At 40.0% G+C, this 24829-nt stretch overlaps 1 protein-coding gene across 1 annotated transcript in view; it reads left to right on the forward strand.

Moving 5' to 3' along the window:
• Ctnna3 (catenin alpha 3) overlaps positions 1-24829 on the forward strand; it is a 1259162-nt gene that overhangs the window by 255513 nt on the left and 978820 nt on the right. Inside the window, exon 7 of the mRNA XM_057751057.1 lies at positions 9035-9238. Coding sequence (XP_057607040.1) covers positions 9035-9238 — 204 coding nt within the window. The remainder of the gene's footprint in view (positions 1-9034; positions 9239-24829) is intronic.

Genomic DNA, 24829 nt, shown 5'->3' on the forward strand with positions numbered 1-24829 from the left:
GGTTCTCTCCTAACACCACGTGACTATTGAACTCAGGTCATCAGACGTGGTGGCAGGTACCTCCACTTACTAAGCCCTTGTGCTCTGACCCCCTTTAAAAAAATCTTTTCTGTCCCCATTTTCCTTCAGTACCCTCTTTAATCTCCTTCTGCCCTTTTCTCCCCTTTGGTAATTTTGTTTTGCATATTTCTCCTCTCCCCTCCTTTCCTCCCCTCCCCTTCCCTTTATTCCCATGTTCTCTTTTCTTACTAATTAATGCAAATTAATTGACAAAAATGTAAATCAAATTGATAAAGCCCCCATGGAAAAATAAAGGTTCTTTGGTAAAATTGCCAAAAGACAATGAATGCCTGTAGGCAGTATAAAGAGTAATTTCAGCTTAACAACGTCTCTAGCCAACATTCAAATGTGCCATTATGTGCCCAAGAATGTAAGAAGATACGAACAGTGGCCACTTCCCACCCCGATGATTTTGCCTCAGCTGGTCTTAACGTCAACCGTGTGGGAGCCGGGGACTGACAGCTGCTGTCATGTGTGCCCTGTGAGGTGAATTTTGGCTTTGGCAATTGTTTGCGCTTCTCCTTCCAGAATATTTTCCCCTCTGGACTCATGTCCCCCCTTTCACACTGCTGTCTACCGTCTCTATACCGCAGCTGGCTGACGTTTTTGTCTCCATTTGGATTGAGCTTATGTCCTCATGCTCCATCAGCACGCACTCTCATCCACTGGCCCATCTTGGCAGCCCCCGAGAAAGGACACTTTCAGGTACCACACATCACCCTCTGCAGGTATAGACACAGCCCCTGGCTGTCCTTTTGTGCCATAGAAAAAGTTTCCTAAATAATGCAGGACAGAAGAGACGCCCCAGGCTCTTCTGTGTGTGTCTTGAGCATCGTCTCTGCCCAATGTCATCAAGTTTCATCTGGTAAAGCTTGCCAGAGATGAGACAGCAAAAGACTCTCGTGCTTAAAAATGAAAATGAAAACTGACAGTCACTTGTCTTATGTAGATATTTACACTTAAAGTTAATCATTATTAAATAAAATCTAGAAATCATTTTTCAGATGTACCAGCTCTGGCTGTTCAAGCAGCATCAAACCATGGCCAATAGAGAAAATTTCATCATTACAGGAAGAGCTTTTAGACAGTGTTCTAGAGTCTGTCTATCTATCATCTGTCTATCTGTCTATCTATCTGTCTATCTATCTATCTATCTATCTATCTATCTATCTATCTATCTGTCATTTACTATCAATAATCTATGTATAATCTATCTACCATCTATCAATCTTCTATTTATCATTTATCTATATCCATCATCTATCTTTTATCTATCCATATATTCATTCATCTATATGCTTGTGTGAATCTATCTATCTATACATACATATTTATATATTAGAGTCAATATAGCCTCATTCAGATTGTGTTATTTTACCAAGACAACATAGCTTCATGTGGAATCTAAAATCATGATTCTTAGTGGCACTTTTAGGCTAATGCTTGCAATTTTATTCTTAGCCCTGTTAGCTAGAAATATTTGAGTTAATTTATATTTAATGGTATACCCTTCTCCAGAAAAAGAACAGGTCTTAAAACTCTTATCAGGCCAAGGACATTTTTAGTTGGTTATTTGATTGCAATTTCAAATTATTCAGCATCTCCTGTCTTTAAACAGTAGCACTCTAGAGGATACAGGGAAATCTTAGGGACCACATCAAGAGCATCACAGACAGAGATGCCTTGTCATTTGGATTTGGTTTTTTGAGACAGAATCTTCCTACTTAGGGCCTGGAACTTGTGATCTTCTTGCCTCAGCCTCTGGAGTGTTGAGATTACAGGCTCCACCATACTCGACTCTGACAATGTTTTGAGAAATTGCCACCTCCTTGCTTGTTTTTTTCCCTCCTTCCACCCCCTGAGCCTTTTCTTTCCCTCTTCATTGATGAGATGCCATTTCTGGGGACTTCTGCAAGCATAGCTCCTGGAAACATCAGTAATGATCCAAGTGTTTGCTCACACTTTACAGGGTTGTATGCAATTAGGTTTTACATCACTAGGACCCATTGCTAGAGACAAAGGGGGTGATATGCATAGTGATAGCAAAAAAGAGACACATTATGTTTTTAACACACATAAAATCTTGAGATATGAAACATTTGGATGTAAAAGATGTCTGTTCTTTGAGATCATTATGAACAGAATATGTTAATCACCATTTGTTACATGTTTTAAAACAGACCACAATGGAGAGAGACCAAATCTACAAAACATGCTCCCAAATAGGTCATTCGCACTGAAACCTTAATTTGCTCCTTTATTGAAATACATTGCTCCTGTCTGCAACATCATGGCGATAATATGCAGTCCAGCAACCCAACTGACAGCTCAGAGTGTTGCATGATAATCCTGTGTAGATAAGCTTTAAAGAGGACAGTCCTTCAAAGCCCGTTTTGTTCCCACCATCCCCAGACAAAACCAGGAAGAATTCCCGATGTGCCGCTTTTACATAAACCAGGCTGCCGGACTCTGACAGAATTATCCTAAAATGTTACTTATCTTCTGGAAATGACTACGTGGCTGGTGTATCCAGCAGTGCCCTGATATAACTGCTCTCATAGCTCCTTGGTCTACGTTCATCCCATAGAAGGAAAAAAAAAGAGGAATTTTTGGGTATAAATTTTTTTGAAAGTACACCGATTACCACTCAGATATTTCCTATTTTCCTATCATACTAGTTTATACAGAGGTAAATGTAAGCTGTGCATTTTGAAATTTATGGCTAATCAAGTAGTTAAACTTGTGGGTATGTTGCACTAACTGAGCAAGTCACTCCTCTAGAAAGCGAGTGCTGATCAGCTTGCTGGTTTTTAAGCAATTACTGGCAGTTTCCTTGACTCACATTCTGTACAGCCGAGCTGTCTATTCTTTAGAGTAAGTGGAAATTCACTAAGAGAAGGGCTATTCCATGCCCAGGAGAGTCTGTGAGTTTTCTCAGTACCATTTCCTGTTGGTAATCAGAAGGAGAAATTTTATTCCATTTTTATCACTCCTTCTGAAGATTGATAATGTAGTTGCTGGGGGAGCATTATTTATGCTGCGTGCTTATTATTTCTGCTGCTCCCAACTTGAAGCATAGCGTGTGTTTTCCTGAAGAATGTTGGTACTTGATTATAATCATAGCTGCCTCTCCTTTGATAGGCAATTTCGCTTTGGAGAAGAGGTGCGAGAGTTTTAGTGTTTTGAATGTAAATCCGATCAATCCCGTCACACCTTATGCGGCGCACGAATGATGAATAAGGTTTATTCTATCCTGCTCATTAAAATACAGAAAACTTCCCCAGCCATATTGATGTTGTGCTTTTACTTGTTTTAGATGTTCTTTTTTTTCTTTCCTTTCCTGTGTAAGGCATGGATAAAAGCCACGTTCAGAATCTGAAAAACAGTAATTAATAAATACTTATGGAATTAGTAACTGAGACATGATACATTCAGGGGTGGTATTTTAGGCTGTTCTGTTTCTGGGCGTGTAGCGTCCTACACCACAGTGTATAGCGGGATTCTTGCAGATGGCAAGGCAGTTAAAGGAAACAGGACATGGAGGTGGTCCTATTCGCCTACTGGATAGTAAGTCTACCCACTGCATTAAAAGGCCTGGGAGAGAGTTCAGCGGTAGCACCCTTGCTTGCTGTGTGTAGGGCTGTAAGTTTTAGCCCCAGCACTACAAACAAAAACAAATATCCAAGTGTGGCGGTTCATGCCTGGAATCTTAGCAGGGGGCAGGTTAAGGCCTAGGAATATTAAGTTCAAGGCAAGCTTGGGCAAGTCGGTGACTCTGACACTTGGTTGGGCTACAGAGTGAGTTCCAGGACAGCCTGGACAACAGAGTGGGAGCTTGTTTTAAAAATAAATCAAAAGCAAACTGAGCAAACAAATAACGACAAAAGAAGCTACATTAACTAACCTACATGATAGCTGTAGATTTTATTTTTCCTGTTGATAAGGTTCAAAACAAAGACTTACATCCATCCTTTCTTGGGATGGATAGAAAGGATCGATTCCATTAAGTTTTTGGCTCAAAGTGACACTGATAGAGAGCCCAAGGTGCTTTGAGGTCATATGTATTTTTTTATTCTCCATTGTGTGTATATGCATGGGAGTACATGTATGCGTGTTGTGTGTGTGATTGTGGTATGTATGTGTATATGTTTGAGTGAGTGATGTGTGTACGTGCGCATGTGTGTGTGTATGTGTTTGAGTGAGTGGTGTGTATGTGTGCATGTGTGTGTATGTCTATGTGTGTGTGTGTGTGTGTGTGTGTGTGTGTGTAGGCCAGAAGTCAACATTGTCCTCCTGAATTACTCTCTGCTTTGTTTTCTGAGACAAGGTCTCTCATTGAACCCGCACCATGCTGGTTAAGTGGCCATCAAACCTCTCTCAGCACAATCCCCCTGCCATTCCTTTGTCAGCACTAAGAAAACAGGAGTTTGTCTCCATGCCCGGCTTTTACATGGGTGCTAGAGACAACTCAGGGCTTCATGCTGCAGCCCTTTATCAGCTGAGCCATCTCTGTAGCCTTTTTTTTTTCTCAAATGCAAATTTTGCTTTATAGCACAATCATCAGTAGAGCAATACCCCATGGACACCTGGTCTCAGCACAGGCAAAGCCCCATCAGCATCAGCATCTCCAGTAAGGGGGGTATGGCTGTGACAAGCTGTTCAACCCACACTACCACATCAGCGTCTGTCCTCTCCACAGCTGGCAGGTGGGCGGCTTGCCCTTACACCTGGGTTTGGAAAATGTATATGACACGCAACCATTGCGACATTGTCATTCTAAGTATTTTTGGCACCTTAAAAACCCCTGGTTATTTCTCCACCTCTTTGTTCCTTCTCCCTCTCCATCCTGGAAAGCACTGGCCTTTTTACTGCAGCTATAGTTCCTTTCTCCTTTGGGCCACAGGCTGAATCATGCAGGATGCTGCATTTCCAGGATGCCTTCTTGAACTCAGAGTACATATTTATCTTTCTTCCATGTCTTTTCATGCTAGGGATCATGTTTCTTTTTAGTACTTAATACTATTCTATTAATTAATGCACTATATAGACATTTGTGTAGAGGAAATTTCATTTCTACACACATTTTAGACTCTGGGCTATTACCAAAATGTATGAATGATGGATTTTATTATAAGATGTTGTACCTGCTTAGTTTTTAAATTTAAAAAATTATTAAGAAGCAACCAGGAAAGATGGCTTAGCGGTTAACAGACTCTACTGTTCTTGCCCAGGAAATTGGTTCCCAGCTCCAATATCACATGGCCTACATAACACATGACCACACACAGGCATACACCCATGCACTGAATTAGAAAACAATCTTAAAATATAAAACAAGCAAGAAATCATATTCTAAAAGTTCAGATGTGATCCTTCAACACACGTGCTTGGTGCGATGATTGTCATATGTTGGCACCTCACCAATCATCATGATAAAACATGTCATCAGAAACAAAGTGTCACTGACCATTTGTACCTTCTGATGAAGAACACGCCCACAGCCTCTGCAAACTGTGTGCCATCCCTTTGTGTTTCAAAGATTTTGAATTTCTTATAGCCTGCATATAGATAATATTACGTGCATCAAGTGTGTGTGTGTTTCTCCATCTGACTCAGTCAACTTAGCCTAAAGTCCTTCTGGCTCGTCTTTGTGGTCACACATGCCAGGAGATCCATTTTTATGGCCATATGATATTCTGGTGGATGCAAATATACCAGAATCTGCTATGTTAGATCAAAAAATTAAATGACTTCAATGGTATTTTATATAACATCCAAGTTACTTAAACTATTTTTTTTTTTTTTTGCCATTTTCTTGATCGGACAAAGGATGAAATGAAAAAATTCTTTTTTTTTTTTTAATTTTTTTTGAGACAGGGTTCTCTGTGTAGCCCTGGCTGTCCTGGAATCCATTCTGTAGACCAGGCTAGCCTCAAACTCAGAGATACCCCCGTCTCTGCCTTTCAAGTTCTGGGATTAATGCATGCACCACCACCTGGCTTTGAAGTGAAAAAGTTGTAAAGTTTTAGGCGAATTGTAGACTTGAATATATGACTATCAGCTGTCAGATCAGAGGGACCCAGGGGGATGAGCTGGTTTGTATGCATTCACAGTATGTGAGCCCATTTACACGTGACTGTGGGCACACGCCATAGTGTGGAGCACAGAGGACAGCATAGGCTTTGGGGTGTCCCCTTCTTCCTGGTTTTGAGACAGCATTTCTGTTTTGTTTTTTTCATTGCATGAGTCAAGTTGTCCTGCCAATAACCTTCTGGAGCATCTCTCTGCCCCCCTCCTCCCTGCAGGAGCACCAGGTTAGAGATGCCCATATCATGTATCTGGCTCTCCAGTGGGCTCTGGAGGTTCGAACTCAGATCTTCATGTTTGCACAGCACATGCTCTTATCCACCGAAGCGTCATCCCATCTCTAGAACACGAACTGTATAAAGTCAAACAGGCTTGTAATTCAGCGCTTGGGAGACTGTGTCAGGAGAACGGTGAGGTCAGAGCCAGCCTGGGATGCATAGTGCAACCTTATCTTACAAAGAGCCTCTGTTCAAACCCCTTTGTGAAAATAATATTTTAAATAAAATCACATCACTTTCAGCTTGGCTGGATTTCACATCTCCTAGGGCACACGTCTGTCTGGGAGGGTGTTTCTAGAGAGGGGTAACTGATGAGAGAAGACCTACTCTGAATGTGGGGAGTGCTGTGCCGTGGCCTGGGATCCTGGACTGAATGAAAAGTCAAAGAGGAGAAGGTAAGCCACGCACTGGTGTTTCCCTCGCCTGCTTTTTGATCAGGGCGAGTTTCTACACTACATCTGTGAGCCCTTTCTGCCACCATGCTTCCCCAGGATGGGATTTGCTCTCCTGAATCTGGAGACCCAGTAACTGAACTGTGTTGTGTTAGGTACATGGTCACAGTGATGAGAAAGGGAACCAGTGACAGCAGTTCTATGCAAATAGTGCTTTGATCCTTGACCAAGCCCATGCTAGGATGAAGGGCTTGAAAAAGATGAAAAAGATCATGCACTAGAAACAGAAAAAAACATTAAATTTGGCTTTTGTGAAATTGATTTGCTTTCACCTTCTGTTTCATTTTTTTTTGTCCAAGTAGACTGAGCAGTAGAAAAAATGCTAAGGGAGTATTTAGCATTTTTAACCTGGAAAGGAGGAATCCTGGGCACTACAAGCCAGTGAGGACACTTCACTCTGTTCTGGTTTACAGTGTACTTTAGACTGTGTGAGCATTCAGGGCCCTGCGCTTTACCATGGCTCTATGCCTTTCTGAAACGAGTTTCTCCTTTTAAGCGTCACTCTCCAAATGAGCCTCTTTGCTTTACCTTATTACACAATGTGTGCGTGCGTGCGTGTGTGTGTGTGTGTGTGTGCGCGTGCGTGCATGAGTGAGTAAAGGGTGGAGGTCACAGGACAACTCTGTGGACTCTGTTCTGTCCTTCTATTTTTACGTGGGCTTTAGAACTGAACTTGGGGGTCTCCAGGCTGGTACAGCAAATGCATTTACCCACTGAGCCTTCTCACCAGTCTACTGCTTCTTAAAATTACACCCTGGCTACTTCTTACATAAAACACATGTATATCAATACTTGGCATGCATATTCATGTATACATTCTTATAACACTGTACTCTTTATATATTTAAATACCTCTATTAATATGCATACCCATATAGATATTGAAGATTATAGTAATGTCACTGTGTTTCAACTCTAATATTCTGCACTTGTACTCTGTACATGGTACACAATTTTGTTAAAGGTTCTTCAGAGAGCTTTTATACTAGCTCTGCAAAGATCACATTGGACTATACCTTGGGGAGGCTTTTCTACTGATATATCGTTACGGAGGAAACTCGGGGCAGTGTGCCCTCCGACTCATTTTAGAAGATATACATTATCCTGATTTCTACTTCCAAAGACTTATTATATCTTTATAAAACCTTAAAAATGCCATGTTACTTTCCAATATCTTGGAATTTCTGCAAGTTAATAGATCAGTAGGAAGGTTTTTTTTTTTTTTAAAGTATTTTAGTCCTAATTTTATATGTGTGTGTGTCTCTGTGGGGATGTGAAGCACAGATGTCCATGAAGTCCAGAAAAGAGAGGGCTTCAGACCCCTAGAGCTGGAGTTCCCAGTGGATGTGAGCTGCCCAATACGGGCGCTGCAGCTGAACTCTGATTCTCTGCAAGAGCAGTTCATGCTGTTACCAATGAGCTATGTCTCTAGCTCCTGGAGTTCTACTTTTTAAATGAATAATTAAGGGCCAGGATTTTCTTTGATATGTTAGTGGTAAAGTTAATTAGCACCTACGACTTACAGTGAAGTATAATGAAAATGACATTAAATTGTGAATTCTAAGACAGAGTTGGTGTCTGAACTTCAAAGCTTAACCTGGGGTCAGAGTCTCTCAGCCTCACACAGCCACTGAAATGTGTGGCTAATCACACCTTGGCTTGCCTGCATCCCCAGTGTTAAGATGTGACCGTGTGTGTGTGTGTGTGTGTGTGTGTGTAAAATGGTCAGGCAGCTCGGAGATGTTGCTCTTGTGATTAACAGCACACGCCAGTCACTGTGTTTAGTGTTTGTATAATTCTCCTGGTAGCTTTATGGTGTAAGCGACATAAATACTGGAGCTCTACAGATGAAAGCGAGGAATAGGAAGCCAAGGCACCTTGGTGAGCCAGAACAGCAAGCTTTGAACCCAGGACTGACAGTACAACCCAAGCTCATAAACACACAGCTTTGATCATCCATCTGAACAGTACTGCTACGTGGTCTCCATCTGAACAGTACTGCTACGTGGTCTTCTGTGTGAACTGTTGAGGCAGGCAAAGCATAGGTCTATTAATACACCTGAATTTTAGGCATGAAGCTTAAAATTTTGTTTTTGTTTTCTTTATAAGAATTGATTTCCACAGAGTCCTAATCATCTGAATGTTTCCTTTTCCCAGAATTTAATTGTCCTGAACCCACTCACAGTGACAGAGGAGGAAATAAGACCATCACTAGAGAAACGTCTAGAAGCCATCATCAGCGGGGCTGCCCTGCTGGCTGACTCTTCCTGCACCAGGGACTTCCACCGAGAGCGGATTATCGCCGAGTGCAATGCCATCCGCCAGGCTCTCCAGGACCTGCTGTCGGAGTACATGAGCAATGTAGGTGACTGGTTGCTTTTCCTCCTTGTATCTTCTTGGAATGGGTTTGAGCATTTGCTGGGCTGCAACAAAGGAGGAGGTGATTTTATGGAAAGTGACGCTGAGAGTGGCTTCTGTGGCTTTTCCAGCAGGAGGCATAATTTAGGAGTTTGGAAGGTTGAAGTCATAATCGGAGAAATATGTGTATGCAGTTGTTTGGTTGGAGAAGTCTCTAAATCTCAGTTGGAGAGTCAGGGTTGGAGGAACAAAACAAGCATGGCACATTAGTTTAGAGGATCCGAAGATAGATAGAGCAGTATATTGGTTGGAGTAGAGTTGGCATCAAAGGGGCACTTGAGGTTAGAATCTGGATGGTGTAAGATGTGTCAGTGATGTGGATTTGAAGAGGTAAAAAGCCCAGGCCTTTGATTGGATGAGGTTGTCATCTCCAAAGGTGATAAGATGTCATAGGATTTCCTGCCGGTGGGAACCACTGGGAACGTTTGAAAATGCTGAGATTTTGAGTATTTGTTTCAAGGTCCCTTTCGTTCGATTCTGTACTGTATGTGCATCTCAGAACTGTTACTAAAACAAACAAGAAGATCTCAGGGTAACTTAGCTGTGCAATCGTCCTGTATGTCCACAGATTTGGATTTGCTCCTGAGGCTTTTTGTTTTGTTTTGAGACAGGGTTTCTCTGTAGCTTTGGAGCCTGTCCTGGAACTCGCTCTGTAGACCAGGCTGGCCAAGAACTCACTGAGCTCTGCCTGCCTCTGCCTCCCGAGTGCTGGGATTAAAGGTGTGTACCACCATCGCCCAGCTGCTCCTGTTTAACTCTTTATAGGCAATTATGGGCTGAAATAATTACATGGAAAATTTTAAAAAGCTCATATTTGAAAATAACTTCAGCAGTATAGATTTTATTATTCTATATAATTTGTTGTTGTCTACTTTTCTATTGTTCTTAAATTACAGATGAACCTGTCACAGATATGTTTATATAGTGTGGTGCTTCTAGAGTTTAGAACTGCTCCTCAGACATTCACTGTGTGCCATGGAATGTATCCCTTATAGATGAGGAGGGAATATTATATACTTATCATGAAAACTTCTTAAATCATTGAACTACATAGTTAAATTAAAATATTTTCTTTATCTACCCTATCTAAGTGGAGCAATTCAAGATTTATACAGATATGTTTGGGCAATTATTAGTCATGGAGCATATGGCTTTTTGGTTAAGAAATTGCTTGTTTTGAGTCTTTAGGTAGGTATGTGAAATGTGCGAAAATCAGTGAATTTTCGAGTCGCTTGAATTCACTTGATGTATCTCCATATTCTTAATATTTGATGATTTGACTACTGACCAAAAAGCTCTTTCCTGTCAAGAAATCAAAGTTGAGAAGCAGATTTTGTTAATAAGAAGAACATGTTAGTTATGCCACGTCCTGCTGAAATATCTGAAGTGAGAATGTTGCCAGTTTTAGCATATGAGATTTTTCTTATTAAAGATTGCTCAGGGCAGTTCATCAATCACAAGAAACCTAGAAACTGAAAAGTGTTAAAAATATTCTCATCTTTATAAGGTGTAATAAAGTTATACATATTCTTATTTTGCATATAAATTATGGAATCATAAATAAAATTTACTTTATTTAAAGTAGTTGCACTCATTATAGATATATAGATATATGAACTTCCACACTAACCTGCACAGATTTAGTAGTGATGGATTCATGGTTTATGTGGTCTGACACAGAATGAAAATGAGACTTCTTATTTAAAACAGGCAGAGAAACATTTTTTCATAGTCACTCTTAATAAATGAAATAAATCTTTATTTGTTAGTTAGTACTATGTTTCCCAGGTCAGCCTACCTGTGGAGTAAGGACACAGAACCTCAAAAGCATTTGTGGTCAGGCCCCATCATGTTTCCAAGGTCACCTTCCGGAAAGAAGAGCTGTCTTATTTGGTGTTAGAAAGCCTGAGCTTGGCAATCCATCTCAATACATTTCCAGTCAGTGTGATGATGTGATATCCTAGACACATTCTCTTGTCCTACTTGGTTAAGATTTTGAGCCCTTCTGTGTTAAATCCAAGGGGATCCCATTCTAAAGATTTAATTTTTTTTTGTTTTGTATATGTGAATGTTCTGTCAATACGTGAATATTTATCACCTGCATGCAGTTCCCATTGAGGCCAAAAGAGGGCACCAGGACCCCTGGAACTGGAGTTACAGATGGTTGTGAGTGGCCATGTGGGTGCTAGGAACTGAAACCAGGTTTTCTGAAAGATTATTAAGTGCTCCTAACTCTGAGTCATCTGCCCAGCCTCCATCAGTTCTCATGGACAGAAATGTTCTTTCTTGGCATGAGCTGAGCTCAAATCTTGCTCATTTTGTACATCTTCAGGAGAGCTCTGCAACTTTGAAGAACACACCACCTTCCCTGATGGACTTGGTTTAGATCCTTCGGTACCTTTCATATTCTTTGCCTTTACAGACTCATACAGTGAGAAAGGGTCCAGTTAGATTGTCCAGTCTTACAGTTCCAGCACAAAGACACTCACAGAAAGAAACTTCGTGTTACTGGTTCTCATGAGAATCTGAGGATCTCTTAGGCGGATGTGTCATTAAGGCTCAGCTCCACATTCCATGTCTGTTGAGTCCAGATCCCATCACCAGTGGTACAGGATGATTTGAGATTCAGTCTGTCTGAGCACATGGCTATTCTGAGTTAAAAAAAAAACAAACAAACCTTTTTTGAAAAACCAGGAAGTTTTTAATCCTAGTGTTTCTTGACTACTACCAGCCATTTCTCACAGATATACTCCTAACTACTTTATTGGAAGAAATTATCTAAGACAGACAATATTTCCAAAATGGACTTTCAATACAGGAGTAGAGATCCTATAGGTAAGGGGAAATCTCAGATTTCTCTTTGTAGGCTTTATGAAGTATCAGAGCTTCTTCCCAAGATACTCACACAAATGAAATTGATTCCTGAGTGCCAAAAAGACCACCATGCAATGATGAAAACCCCATATCAGCATTTCCAGAGAACTCGCCCCATCTGTCTATATCAGCCTTTAGTCAGTTATGCAATTCTTTTATTTTGAACCCATTATAGGAAATGGACCTCAGATTCTAAGGTCTATACAGGTACATTACATGTATGCTTTGTTTATTTACCCAAACATGAGATACAATGCCTGGCATTAAGAAAAAGCTGAGTCGCATCTTTCAAAGGAAGAATGAATGAAAGGATTGCATATTGTACATGCCATGCAATGAAGAAACAACCTCTTTGACATGCAGTGCATTTCAGGCACCCTGTTGAGCTTATGTGACAAAAATCCTGTGGCAAAACACCTTCTTTTGCAAAGAACAGGCTTCTTCCAAAAATCTGTGTGACTCTCCAGGATCATTTATCATAATTTTTTTCGAGCACAGTTTTAACATTTGGATTTACATCTGGCCATGCTCCAACATAGGGTTTTTGTTCATCTGAGGACATGCTCCAGGGAACATTGAGAGTCAAAAAAGCATAACTTATTTCTCTTAAAACCTAGGCGTGAATATTCCTAAGATATGTCTGCTAGCTTTGCTATACTTTTATGATGGGCTAGGTCTAGTCCATCGTTTTGGTAAAGAACTTAAAAAAATTTTCAGAGTGGAGCAAAGCTACCTTCTTAGTGGTGAGAGAGAAGGGCACAGGGTGGTCTTTTTAATATAATTAATGGAAATGGGTTTTGAAGGTGAGGAGCCATCATGTTTGAGTTTTTAGATATCAGCAGACATAGGTATATTTTGGGGAGTGTCAAAATCATGTTGGTGTTGAGTATGGAGGCATGGCTGCACATGACCTTCGGCTAGTGTGTGTGAATTGGTGATGTTAGCACTCAGGTTATTCTTACCTGTTTTGGATTTTAGAACACTGAGCGACAGATACTGCTGCTACAATAGACAAGTCAGACCCGAGCTTCATGCAAGGACTAATTTATGTTTCCATAGATCTCAGCTGCTCCCTGTTTTCTTCTGTTGTCAGATGTGAAAGCACACATTTGATTCTCATTGTTTAGTGAGTAAATAATCAAATAGACTGGCTTTTGGCATTCAGAAACAAATTTCATTTGTGTGACTTCAATGCATTACCTATCATGGGAAGCTCTGAGGCTTCAGTGAAGCCGACAAAGAGATAGTCTGAGATTTCTCCTTGCATACAGGATCTCCACTCCTGTCTTAAAAGTGTTTTTGGGAAAGAATCTCTGCCTTTACTATTTTCTTTCAATAAAGTAGTTAGGAGTGTCTGTGAGAAATGACTGTTAGCACCAAAGAAATGTTAGGATTAAACATTTTCTAAATATAGAGTTCTAAAATATGAAATGGCTCAGTTGGTAAAGTGACAGCCATGGAAACATAGAGACTGAGTTGGATCCCTCAGGACCACATACCAGAGCCGAGAGTGGTAGCGTGCAGGGTTGCAGCAGGCCTTTGCTGGCCAGAGAGTTAAGCTGAATCAGCAAGTTTCCTGTTCAGTGAGAGACCCTGCCTCAAAATGAGCAGTGTGGATGGCTCCTGAGGAATGATACTCGAGATGCGCATTTCCACACATATGCACACGCCCCCCAATCATGTGTGCACACAAACGTTTTTGTGAGTTTTCATAAAAGAAAACAAACAGAAATTCTGAAAATATAGAGAATTTATCAGAACTATTTTTTTCTTTGCTTTCCCATATGGACTGTACCTTAGAACTGTTTGTTATCGATTCAGGTTTACCGTGCTTGACACTTGGTTTTATTTCCCAGATTTGCCCAGTATGCCATGGTGGTTGGATGGCTGCTTATGCAGGGAACACTGCCTTTTCAATTTCCACCTATCTTGCTTTTACAACCTTAACTAACTTAAGAGGAATAAGTTGTATCTTTTTTAGGTTTGCACAGTATTAGATTTGCTAAAATCAGAGCTGACAAGCTTAGAGCATGTGGCCAAAGTCCAGGAAATGATAAAGGAAATGTCTGCTTCAGATACTGAAACTGGAATGTAGGAATAGGGTATCTAGGGAAATTCTATATAATTTTAAGTACTGAGGTATGGTTAGGTGGGAAAATGAGTTTCATATTCCTGTTTTTCTCTAGTATGAGGGCTAGGTTTTTCACAAGTATTGAGAGTCTGAATTTCCTGAGCTGCTGAGGGACCAAACAGTCTCCTTCTCCTCACAGCTTTCTAGTTATTTGGATAATTTGACTATCAATGTCTGAGTCTTTCTGGACAAGCTAGGTCTGGAGTCATCTAAGTCTGCAAGGGAATGTTCTCTTCAGAGAGTTTGTGCATTATGTGATGTGAAAAACGGAGTTCAGAGTCTCCTCCTGGGGAGACTGGTGATCCCTGTAAACCTCCTCATTGTACTCCAATGTTCTAATCCTGTTTAAAAACCAGAGGGGCAGTTCTATTGAAATAAGTGCCTAATTACTGAATTATGCTAACATAAAAAAGTAAAACAAAACAGATAGCCACTATTGAAAATAAAGCAGGAAATATCCAGATGAGCCGAGCCCAGAAGGAGAGAACATGACAATTTGTTTTTTGTTTTTACTTCTCTTATGTTCGAGTTTATAAGTACATCATTTACCCCTTCTTTTTCTTCCCCCCAAATATGCCACTTTGTTTTCTTTTAAACTCTTGACCTCTCTTCCTTCTTTCCTTCTTTTCTTTCTTTCTTCCTTTTTTTTTTTTTTTAGAACTGTTTAAAAGGAATAAAACATATTGGTCTGCTCTTCCTTGGGGAAGACTATCACACCTTCAGCATTTCTTAGTGGCTTGTCACTTTTTCTGTGCAGGGCTGAGGCACTGTGGGCGTTCCCTGTGCAGTTGGGCACGCCATTGTATCATCCTTGTTCAGCTCATGTTTACACAGTCATGCGAGCAAGACTTTGTGTGTAGCTTCTGATGTCTATAAGAGTGAAATAGCCGAGAGTAGTGGAGGGTGCCTTCAACAGCAAGATACACGCTACATCCAGAGCTCTGCATCGGGAAAGTTCTGGAAGGCTGCTTACCCTCAGCCTGTCTACATGAAGGCCAAGGACCTTCGGTCTGTGAGGATTATGGCACAGGTCATCAGCTTTGTGTATGGTTTCAGCTGGTCCCTTCCTCCCAATAGGGGCATCTGTACCTCCTAGTGTACACACACTGCTTCCTGGTTTTCTTTCTTTTTATTTCTTCTGATAACAATAGGCTAAGAAAAACTTAAAGGTTTTCTTCTTACATTAAAAGAACTGGATCGAATGGTAGAAATGACAGAAATAAAGTAGGCCTCGAGAATCTTCACATGAACTGTTCTTACTGCGACAGATTTCAAGGGTCCTGTGCCTAGCACAACTGCTAGCCAGCAGCTGATGGTTACATGAAGTGAGTTGTCAGGTAGCATGGGTGCAGGCTGAAATTCAGATGAGCATGGGTAAGGTGTATGGGGAAATTCCCTCAGGAGATTTTGTGACTGAGGTGAGAATGAGAGCAAAGCCACCGACAAAGGGAACTTTGAATTCTGGAGGTGGGAAATCCTTTAGAATAGCCCCAGGCTAAGACAGGACAAGGAGCTGTCTTCTCTGCAGCTGTCAGCCATTGACTATGAGTCATTCCTGTGCGCATGTGGTCTAAGAAGAGCTTCTTGCAACTGAGGACACACCCTTTTGAGGGACAGAGATACCAGCCATAAGCTGCTGAACATTCCAGCAGTTTTCTAGGGAAATACACATGATCCACAGCTTCTGCTACCAGCCACCAGCCACAGCGAAACTGTCCTTCCATTGGCCTGAATAAGGAAAAAACACCCTGTCTCAGTAACTAAGTATTTGGCCTCAGAGAGTATTTAATTTACCATTGGGAGTTCTGGGATAAACATACTCTGCCATCCAGACAGAGATGTTCCCGAGAGAGGGAATATTCATTAAAATAATGAACAGACTTAGTTGTCATACAGGAGGTCCAAGTCATGTTGGTCCTAAGCAATTGCATTGTATGACCTGGAAGTTGTGTGATTTTCTACGCATTATAAACACAATGATACATATGGAGGATTTTGAGAGACTTAACATATTTTTTTCCCTCTGACAGATTCTGCACTGGCCAAGAAAGATAGCTAAAACTTATTTTAGTTTTGAGTTTTATTGGTAGAGATACAGCTCCCAATCACATGAATTCCTATACAAATACTGTCCCATGGAGCTGGTGGTTTCAGGATCAGGAGGATCAGCATCTTGGTTGTCGAGGGATCAGCCAAAGCATTAACTGAAATGAGTGTGATGAAGGGAAACTGTGGTTGGGATGTATTCAATACAAAACAAAACAACATCAAAAGAAGCTGTAATAATGGAAAGTGCCGGAATGTGCCGGGCACTAGAAGAGTGACTCACTCCAGGGGAAGAGGACCACAGGCCTCACAGATGAGCGCATGCTTCTGCTTGCTTCAGAGGGTGAGGAGGAGCCTGGCATACAGCTGATGTATAGACTGTGCAAAGGTGCAAGGGCAGGAATCACAGTGCTTGATGTGAGGATATGCATAAAATAGAAGAAGGGCCAGATATGAAGTCAAGCACTGGCCACTAAATGTCAAGCGTTGTTTCCCCCAATATTTGATTAAATATAGTTTGCTCATTTTTAAAAGAAGTCAGGTTTCAATGTAAGCCCATCTCTCTTTAGTAGTGACTCATAGTATTTAGCTTCTGTTCAGTCTTAGAAGGTTTCCTTTCAGAATACAAAACTGCAGGGGTTCAGGACCCAAGATATATGGTGAGTTCACAGTCAGGGAGATGGTCTGCAGGTAGACCTGGCCAAATTTCCAGTAGAAAGCCAGCATGAGCTGCTCTGGATCTGTGTACGCAGGCACTCTTGTGTATTTAGTCTAGTTAGCCCTTCCCTCACCCCAGCTGCAGCCAGAATTCCAATGCAGCCACGCAGAGATCTGGCGTGTGAAATCCCAAATGATCCCAGTCTCTAGGAACCGTGAGAGGCAATAAAATCATTGTTGTTTTCAGCCACTAGGTTTTAATATAGCTTTGCACACAACAGATGACCACCAGAACATTATGAAACTTGATATGTAATGACTTGACTTTGCAAAGTAAATAGAAGATGGAGAACATCTTACTACCAAATGGAAGGCACAACCTAGAAGGTATAAAAGACAGGCCTGCTTGATCATCACAGAGACTGAAGATTACCAATCTGAAAACAATAAGCAGAAGTATGTAGAAATTAAATTCTATCTAATCTATAGAACTAGATTCTATCACTACTAATAGATTTAGTTGCTTTCCACAATTGTTTATTCTTTCAGTCCTTGGTCAAACTCAGCCTTCGCAGCCATCATCATGACCAAGGTCTGCAGTGGGTGAGCCTCATCTAACTCTAAGTACTCAGAATTCAAGACCAGGTGTGGAAAAAGAAGAGCCTAAATGAGTTACGCTCACACACATCAAAAGTGTGTGTGTATGCCCTGCACTTGGGCAATAGTGATAGCTGTCACTACATTTGAATGACTACTTTTCCAGGTGATGCACCATTGTTGACAAATACGTATGACAATTGGTTACTCTCTTTAGTGGTTCTGAGTCGGAAGCAGCAAATACTGAGTGAATCTAATTCAAGCTGTAGCACGGCCACAGGGAAGTATTCATTTAGTCTTTCTTGCTTAGGAGTCTCCCTTGCTTCTCTGTAATGAGACTCGGAATCTTAGTGTTGTCTGAGGTTCAGGAAAAAAAAATAGGAATGTGCAAAGAAAACACAAAGCTTGCAGAAAGGTAAGTTTGGCAATTACTGTGCAAATTGAGAGAGAAGGGCAATTAATTCATTTGTTTGATGCAAAATAGATGTGATGATCACTATTTTTGATGATTGTTCTGTGTTTTGTGAAAACAGAAGCTGGCCCTGATTTTTCCATTCCTTTAGAAATATTGACTGCTTGTTTTTTTCTCCTTTCTGGCTTTGACATAAAACCTAGAACTCGTAAACCCCAACAAACTAAATCTATTGGAGTATGACTTCAATTTTATATTCTGCCGTTCAACTCCAGTGGAAAGACTCTCGCCCTTCTATCCACTTTATATAATTCTGGTGTCCCAGGAATGCCTCTCAAAAGCTAAGATTAAAGACAAGTTATCTTTTAAAATTTTAAAATCATTTGAGATTCAAAGAAAGTTGTAAAAATAGTGCAGAGAATTTTTCATGTTGGGCACATTTTGTTAACTACATTCGGATCGCAAATCCAAGAACATGGACATACTGATATAAATGATAAGAAGCGCAGTAGAGTTACCAGCCTCTTGCTGCTAATCTTAGGAGAAAGCATTTGGTTCTTTACCAAAGACATTGGCCTTTCATCTTCTTTCTCCCTTTTCTGTCGTGCCTATGCCTGGCTTTGTAGGAAGGAGATACTGGTTTCCTAACATGGTTTGTAATGTCAGTTTTGGTGTGGGAGACTGAGACTTGGCATTCGGTCTTTAAGCATTTGATAGTGTTCACCAATGGAAGTATTGGTTTCCAAAACCTTTTTTCCTATAAGTTTTTGATGATTAAATTAGTTTCTTTGCTAGGTGTAGATGTGTGGAAACTTGGTTTCCACGTGATTAATCTGAGGGAGATTGAAAGTTCTGAGGACTTCTTTTGTTTGTTTAATAGGCCCTTCATATGCTGGTGTGTAATTGTCGGTAGTCGTTACAATCCTTTGACTTCTGTGTCCATCAGCTTGTTGCATCTTCTCTATTTTTATGCTTAGATAACAGTTTATCAACGCATATCTTTTAAAAAACTTGTCATTGTTTTCTTTAAATCATTTTTTTTCATTTTGTATTTTATTTTTACTAGTTGGATATTACTTTTCTCATGATTCTTTTGATTTTAATTTTTGTTTCCAGTTTGTGTGTGTGTGTGTGATGTAGACTGATTGGTATTTTTCTTTTTTTTTACCTAGACATTTATTACATATATTTCTCTATTCAAAACTGTTTTAAATTATGTATCAAATATATGTGTCTCTGTTTGGGCGTGTGCACTTGAAGAATACAGAAGAGGGTATTGCTGCTTCCCTTCCCCTGGAGCTGGAGTTACAGGTGAGAGTGAGCTACCAGACTAAGGTGCTGGGAACTGAACTCAGACATTCTGCAAGAACAGCCAGCACTCTCAACTACTGAAGCATCTCTGCAAATCCTAAACTTCCCTCTTCACATTGCTTTTGCTGTTCTCACCAATGTTAACGCGCTGTGCCTTCATTCTGTTAGTCTCAGGATGTTGTCTAATGTTCTATTCCTTCTTTAACCTCTTGGTTATTCAAGTACATTATCTAATTTCTATGTATTAGGGAGTTTTCTATTTTTCTTGCACTTTTGATATTCGGGGTTTAGAAAATACTGATTATGACTTTATTAATCCTCATTTGTCAGTTATTTTATGACTTAGCTGGTGTTTATTATGGGGGAATATTCCGGGTGTACTTTGAAAGAGCATGCATTCTTATGTTGCTTGGTGACCATGTTTCCTTTGGTTTCATTTGCTCTAAGGATACTGTTTTCTTTGGAATTCCTGCCTGTATGTGCTCCCCTTATTGGAAGGAGAAAGCCGAGACAGTTGTTTTGTAGTTGTTTGTTGCCTTTTTGTTTTCCATTACTCTTTAGTAGACATGGTGTGTGTGTGTGTGTGTGTGCGCGTGCGTGTGTACTAAAGCACACACTAGCTTGTGCTACTGAACAACCAATTGAAACTCACAAGATCCTAGAGGTGGCCAGACTGCAGTCAGTCAGCCCTCTCAGCAGGTGACTCAGGCGAGGTCAGTACCTCAGGCAGCCCCAGGAGAAAAAGTGTTAGCTGTACGATTGCTTCCGTAAGTTCTGTAGGAAAAACCTAGAAAAAAATTTTCCTTTTATTTGCCATTTGCCATAAGCTAAGCATGAGGGAGGATGGTGGTATGTGCTAAGTTGCTTGTTCAAGGACAGTTTCTGCTTTCAAAGGCCCCCCATGACTAGAGAGTGGTGGCCTCCCTCAGTGCTTCAAGACACACGAGAAAGTTCGATTACTCTTTCTTTCCCTCCTCAGGGAGAAGTTAGGACTGGGTCTGCCATCCTCACCACATGGCACGATGCTGGGGTAGGACTTTGGTAGAAGCATTCTTTGAATATTCCTAGCAAGTTTAATGTGGCTGCCTTGGCTGTATTGGGTTGCTAGGTCTCTTAACTGTTCAGTGGATTTTTGACACAGGGACTAACTCTGAGTATCATTATTGAGCTATTGTATCTATTAAGGCAAAAAAAAAAAAAAAAAAAAAAGTCCAGGCCTTCCTGATTCTACTAGTTTTCGAATGTCCCCAAGAGTCCTGTCATTTTCTTTCTGACTAGGAAATTTCCTCGACCATCACTTTCTTTTCCTTCCTCCTTTCCTTCCTTCTCTCCTTCTGCAGTAGTTCTGTTGAAGAAAAGTTTGCATAGTTTGCCTTCGTCCAGTAATGCTTCAAGTTCCCACTCTACTAAGGATGCCTAGTGAGTTCCCCAAATGCAATTCTGACTGTATAACTGTAGGTAAGTTGGAAATACAGGTAGATAGAAATCCCCAAAGAAACTGGGGTCTTTGTTGATTCTTTCTTCAGTCATTAAAATGGAAGTCATTGAAAATGGAAGGAAGGTTATTGGCCAAAAATATGCTAAGGTATCTGGTACAGATCTACCAGAGCACTGTTAAAGAATTTAGATCTTAAATATTCAGAGTGCTGGAGTGTGATACAACTGTCATTTGAGGCAACAGTATTGAGAGAACCTTCAGAAACCTGGGTCTCTGTGATATTCTAAAACACATGTCCCCCTGGCCATTTTTATTTAAGTTTTGCTGCTTTATGTAGCATAATTTCTCATTCATATCTCATAAACGGGGGAACGGGCTCATTCCTGCCATCCATTACCTAGACTTCTCCACTTCCTTGTCCCTTCCCTTGTGGGCTGACTCAAATTCTTTGGATTTTCTTATGCGTGGCACCTACCTATCCTTCATTTAGTTTTGTCTCCTTTGTATTATTTTGATTTGTAATCTTTTATTATAAATAAAAGATTTATAATAGTCTTTATTATAAATAAGTCCAGAGTGGGCTTCAGAGTCTGAAGGGATACGTTCCACGAAACAAAACCGTGGGTTGTCAGAACGAAGGAACACACTGGAAACTGGATTGGTGGGAGCAAAGAATGAAGGGAGAGACTGCAGCAGCCTGCGGGACTCTGTGATGAGAGACCAGAGCGGTGCGATTCCTATGGATGTCCACTTGGTGAAGAAAACATCGTGAGTGTTTTACTCTAAAAGCCTCCAAACATCTGAAGGCTTTTCCTCTTCCCACAGTGCCTTGATTTAACATTTGTAGTGCTAGTAACTCAAAGGTAAAGAAAACTCTTATTGGATTTGTAATCCAATGAGAAATGCAGCCCTCACACAGGCTTAATGACTCCCGCTGTGGTGGAACTGTGAGATGTTATCCATCTCTCCTCAGAAATATGAATTCTGCATTAGTATATTTCACTGTCCTTTAGGAGTTGGTGATAACAACTTAGCTGTGACGGTTTTCTTTAAAAATCCCATTAATAATATATTTTAAGATGGAGAGCAAGGGACTGTAGGTTATCTACATATTTATTTTTAGATAGCTAGTTGAAATTACATGTATAAATCTTATTCTTTTAAATTTATCAAATATTGATAAGTTAACATAATCTATAGGTTTAAGATAAATGCTGGTGTGTATATAATTACATATTTATATATTAATCATTATTTTTTTTTAAAAAAATCAAGTTTTATTTGAAGCAGGAATTTTAATATTAGCTGCTATTTGACAAAAGCAATATTTGTAACAGATTTTACCTTTCCTCCAAGGATCATTGAGAAGTATAATCTATTTTCATAGATCTCCAATATTTTTATATTGTGTGTTCCTTTCCACCCCTGATGAACAAAAATGAAATCTAAGATTTAAATATTCTCTAAACAGTTCCTAAGAAGGAGCGTTTTGAAAGTGAGACAGCATACTACACTTTAATGGCATAAAATATAAAGGAATTTTATCTTTCCTAGTTATTAATTAATTCAATAAGAAAAATAGCATCTTGGTGCCAAAGTGAAGATGAAGGCTACTTTAGCCTATCGTTTAAGTCCAGAAGTGAGATAAAATTCATATATGTCCTCTTAATCCACATAATCCTAATGTTCTCGTCTTGGTAAAGTGAGGGTGGAAAGATCATCGCTGTCAGAGGATGGTGGATTTAAATTCTGATTATTAGCGACTTTCTCTACATTCAGAAAACATTTTCTTTTTGCTTTCATTTCTTCCCTCTCTCCTGATAGACAGTTTCTCGGCTTTAATAAAGGAATAGTAAACCACTTGACCAGGTGATCATGATGATGACACTAAAGCACGTGAGACTTTCAGCACATGCGTAGTTGGTACAACGTTCAGATCAGCGTAGACAGTTTCTCCTCACTCTTCATTTCTGTTGGTGAGGGCCTGCAAGGACCTTTCTTCTTCCTTTTGGAAACACACACAGCTACTTCAGCCTACTGTTCGGCAGCATCACACTAGTCTTCTCTTGCAGCTGACTTAATTTCTACTGATCAGCCTTTCCTTGTTCGCCCCTCCTTTTGCTCTCCCACTATCAGCTCACCACAGTTATTTTTTTCAGCTTCTTTGAGATCTCCCTCATATGACTGAACTGTGAGATCATGAAGCGTTTGTCCTTATACATCTGGTTTATTTCACTTAGCACAATGACCTTTGGTTTTATCCAGGTGCTCATAAATGGCAGGATTTCATTTCATTTTCACTGTTGGTGACTAAAACTCTGTTTTCGTATATGTACTACATTTTCTTCGTCCTTTTATCAGTGGTGGATTCCTCAATACGTCCCACACCTCAGGCACTATGAACAAAACTATTACCGGTGTGGGAGTTAGGTGGCTCTTCCATGGTGTTGTTTGTTAGTGATATATATCCTTTATCTCATGGAGGTTCTTTTTAAAATGTTTATATGAGTTTCAACAATGATTCTCATAATGGCTGTACTGATTCACATACTTCATGTATTCACCAATACCTGTTGTCTTTAGTCTTTTGTAAATGTTCTTACTGTAACGAGGTGACCTGTCACTGGGGTTTTGATTTGCTACTGATTCCAATGCTGTGATGTCCTTTCTGTTATTTTCTTCTCATAGTCTCAGAGCTTTAGATCTTAACTCCAGTCTATTTTGAATTCACTTTTGTAACTAGTAATGGTCAGGGTATTCATTTACTGAAAACAGCGATTCTCCACTGTATCATTTTAGCACTTTTGACAACAACAACAATAACAAATCCTTGGATGTTGATGTGTGGGCTTGTGTCACAATTCTGTTAGAGTTTTACATTCTCAGAGACAAAAGTTAAAGAAGAAAGCAAAACCATTTCTGAAGATTTTTAAAAAACAAAACAAAACCCCAAACTTTTCTGTATTCCTGGCAGTACAGTGGTTTCTGGGGATAAATATTCAAAGACAGATCATCTTGTCTTATTGCTTTGTGTAAACAGTAGAAGTATTAGGAAAGCAATCCTTCTTTGAAATCAGATCTTGAAAAGGTTAAAAAAATGTCATTTTGAATTTTAGGAAGCTCTAGAGGAAGAATATTTGTGTTTTGAAAACAAGAAGCTAGCTATTTGAATATATACATATATTCCTAATATATACACATATATATGTATGTATATTAGAAAAATATTCTATCAGCTACTGAAGAAATTTTTTTAAAAGAAATGCAGTGGAGCGGGGAGGGCCTGTTGCTAAACATTTGTGTATATGTATTTTAAACGTCAGTCATGTGGAGTGAAGGCACAGGGCCCCCTGTAAATATTTCTTTATTCTTCTCTTCAGACAAAATTTCAAACTAAACATAAAAAATATGCTAATTCTGACATGTGGTGCCTCATAGAATTTGCCAGGAGTCTCACTGTACTGTCTGTCTTTGGGCTTCGTACTTGTGAAACTCAAGTGTGACATCACGCAGCATTGTTTGGAAGAGATGCTAACAAGGTTACTGACATGGTATAATGACCTCATTCCAGATACCACTGTTAATGTCTCTAAGTTCATTTTTTTCTAGCTCAGGATCTTGTATTGGTGGAATAGTCAGATTCATTCTCCTTTGGATGGTTGCTAACATAACCTTTATGGAATTCAGTCTTACTAAAGGGAAGGTGAATATTTTGCTCCTCAAATAATCATCTGCTTACTCTTTAGTCAATTAACCAGCATAAAGTTGTATTCTGATTAAAACCAGTATTTCTGTACTTGCCAAATCATTTATTTTTGTTCATTTAAAAGAATTGTTTTTACTTGTGTATATTTGCTTATCTATGTTCATGCCACCTGTGTGCAGATGTCAGAGGGGCCAGAGGAGGGCGTCAGAGCCACAGGAGTTAGAGGTACAGGTGGTTGTGAGCTGCAAGACACAGGCTGAGCCATCTCTTCAGCCCCGTATGTTTGCTCATTTTTTAAAAATATGCAGTCAATGTCTTCAATACATTCAAATGAGTGTATTTCAGACAGGTTAAATATAGTG

The sequence above is a fragment of the Chionomys nivalis genome, chromosome 19, assembly GCF_950005125.1.
Source record: "Chionomys nivalis chromosome 19, mChiNiv1.1, whole genome shotgun sequence".
In the NCBI taxonomy this organism is placed as follows: domain Eukaryota; kingdom Metazoa; phylum Chordata; class Mammalia; order Rodentia; family Cricetidae; genus Chionomys; species Chionomys nivalis.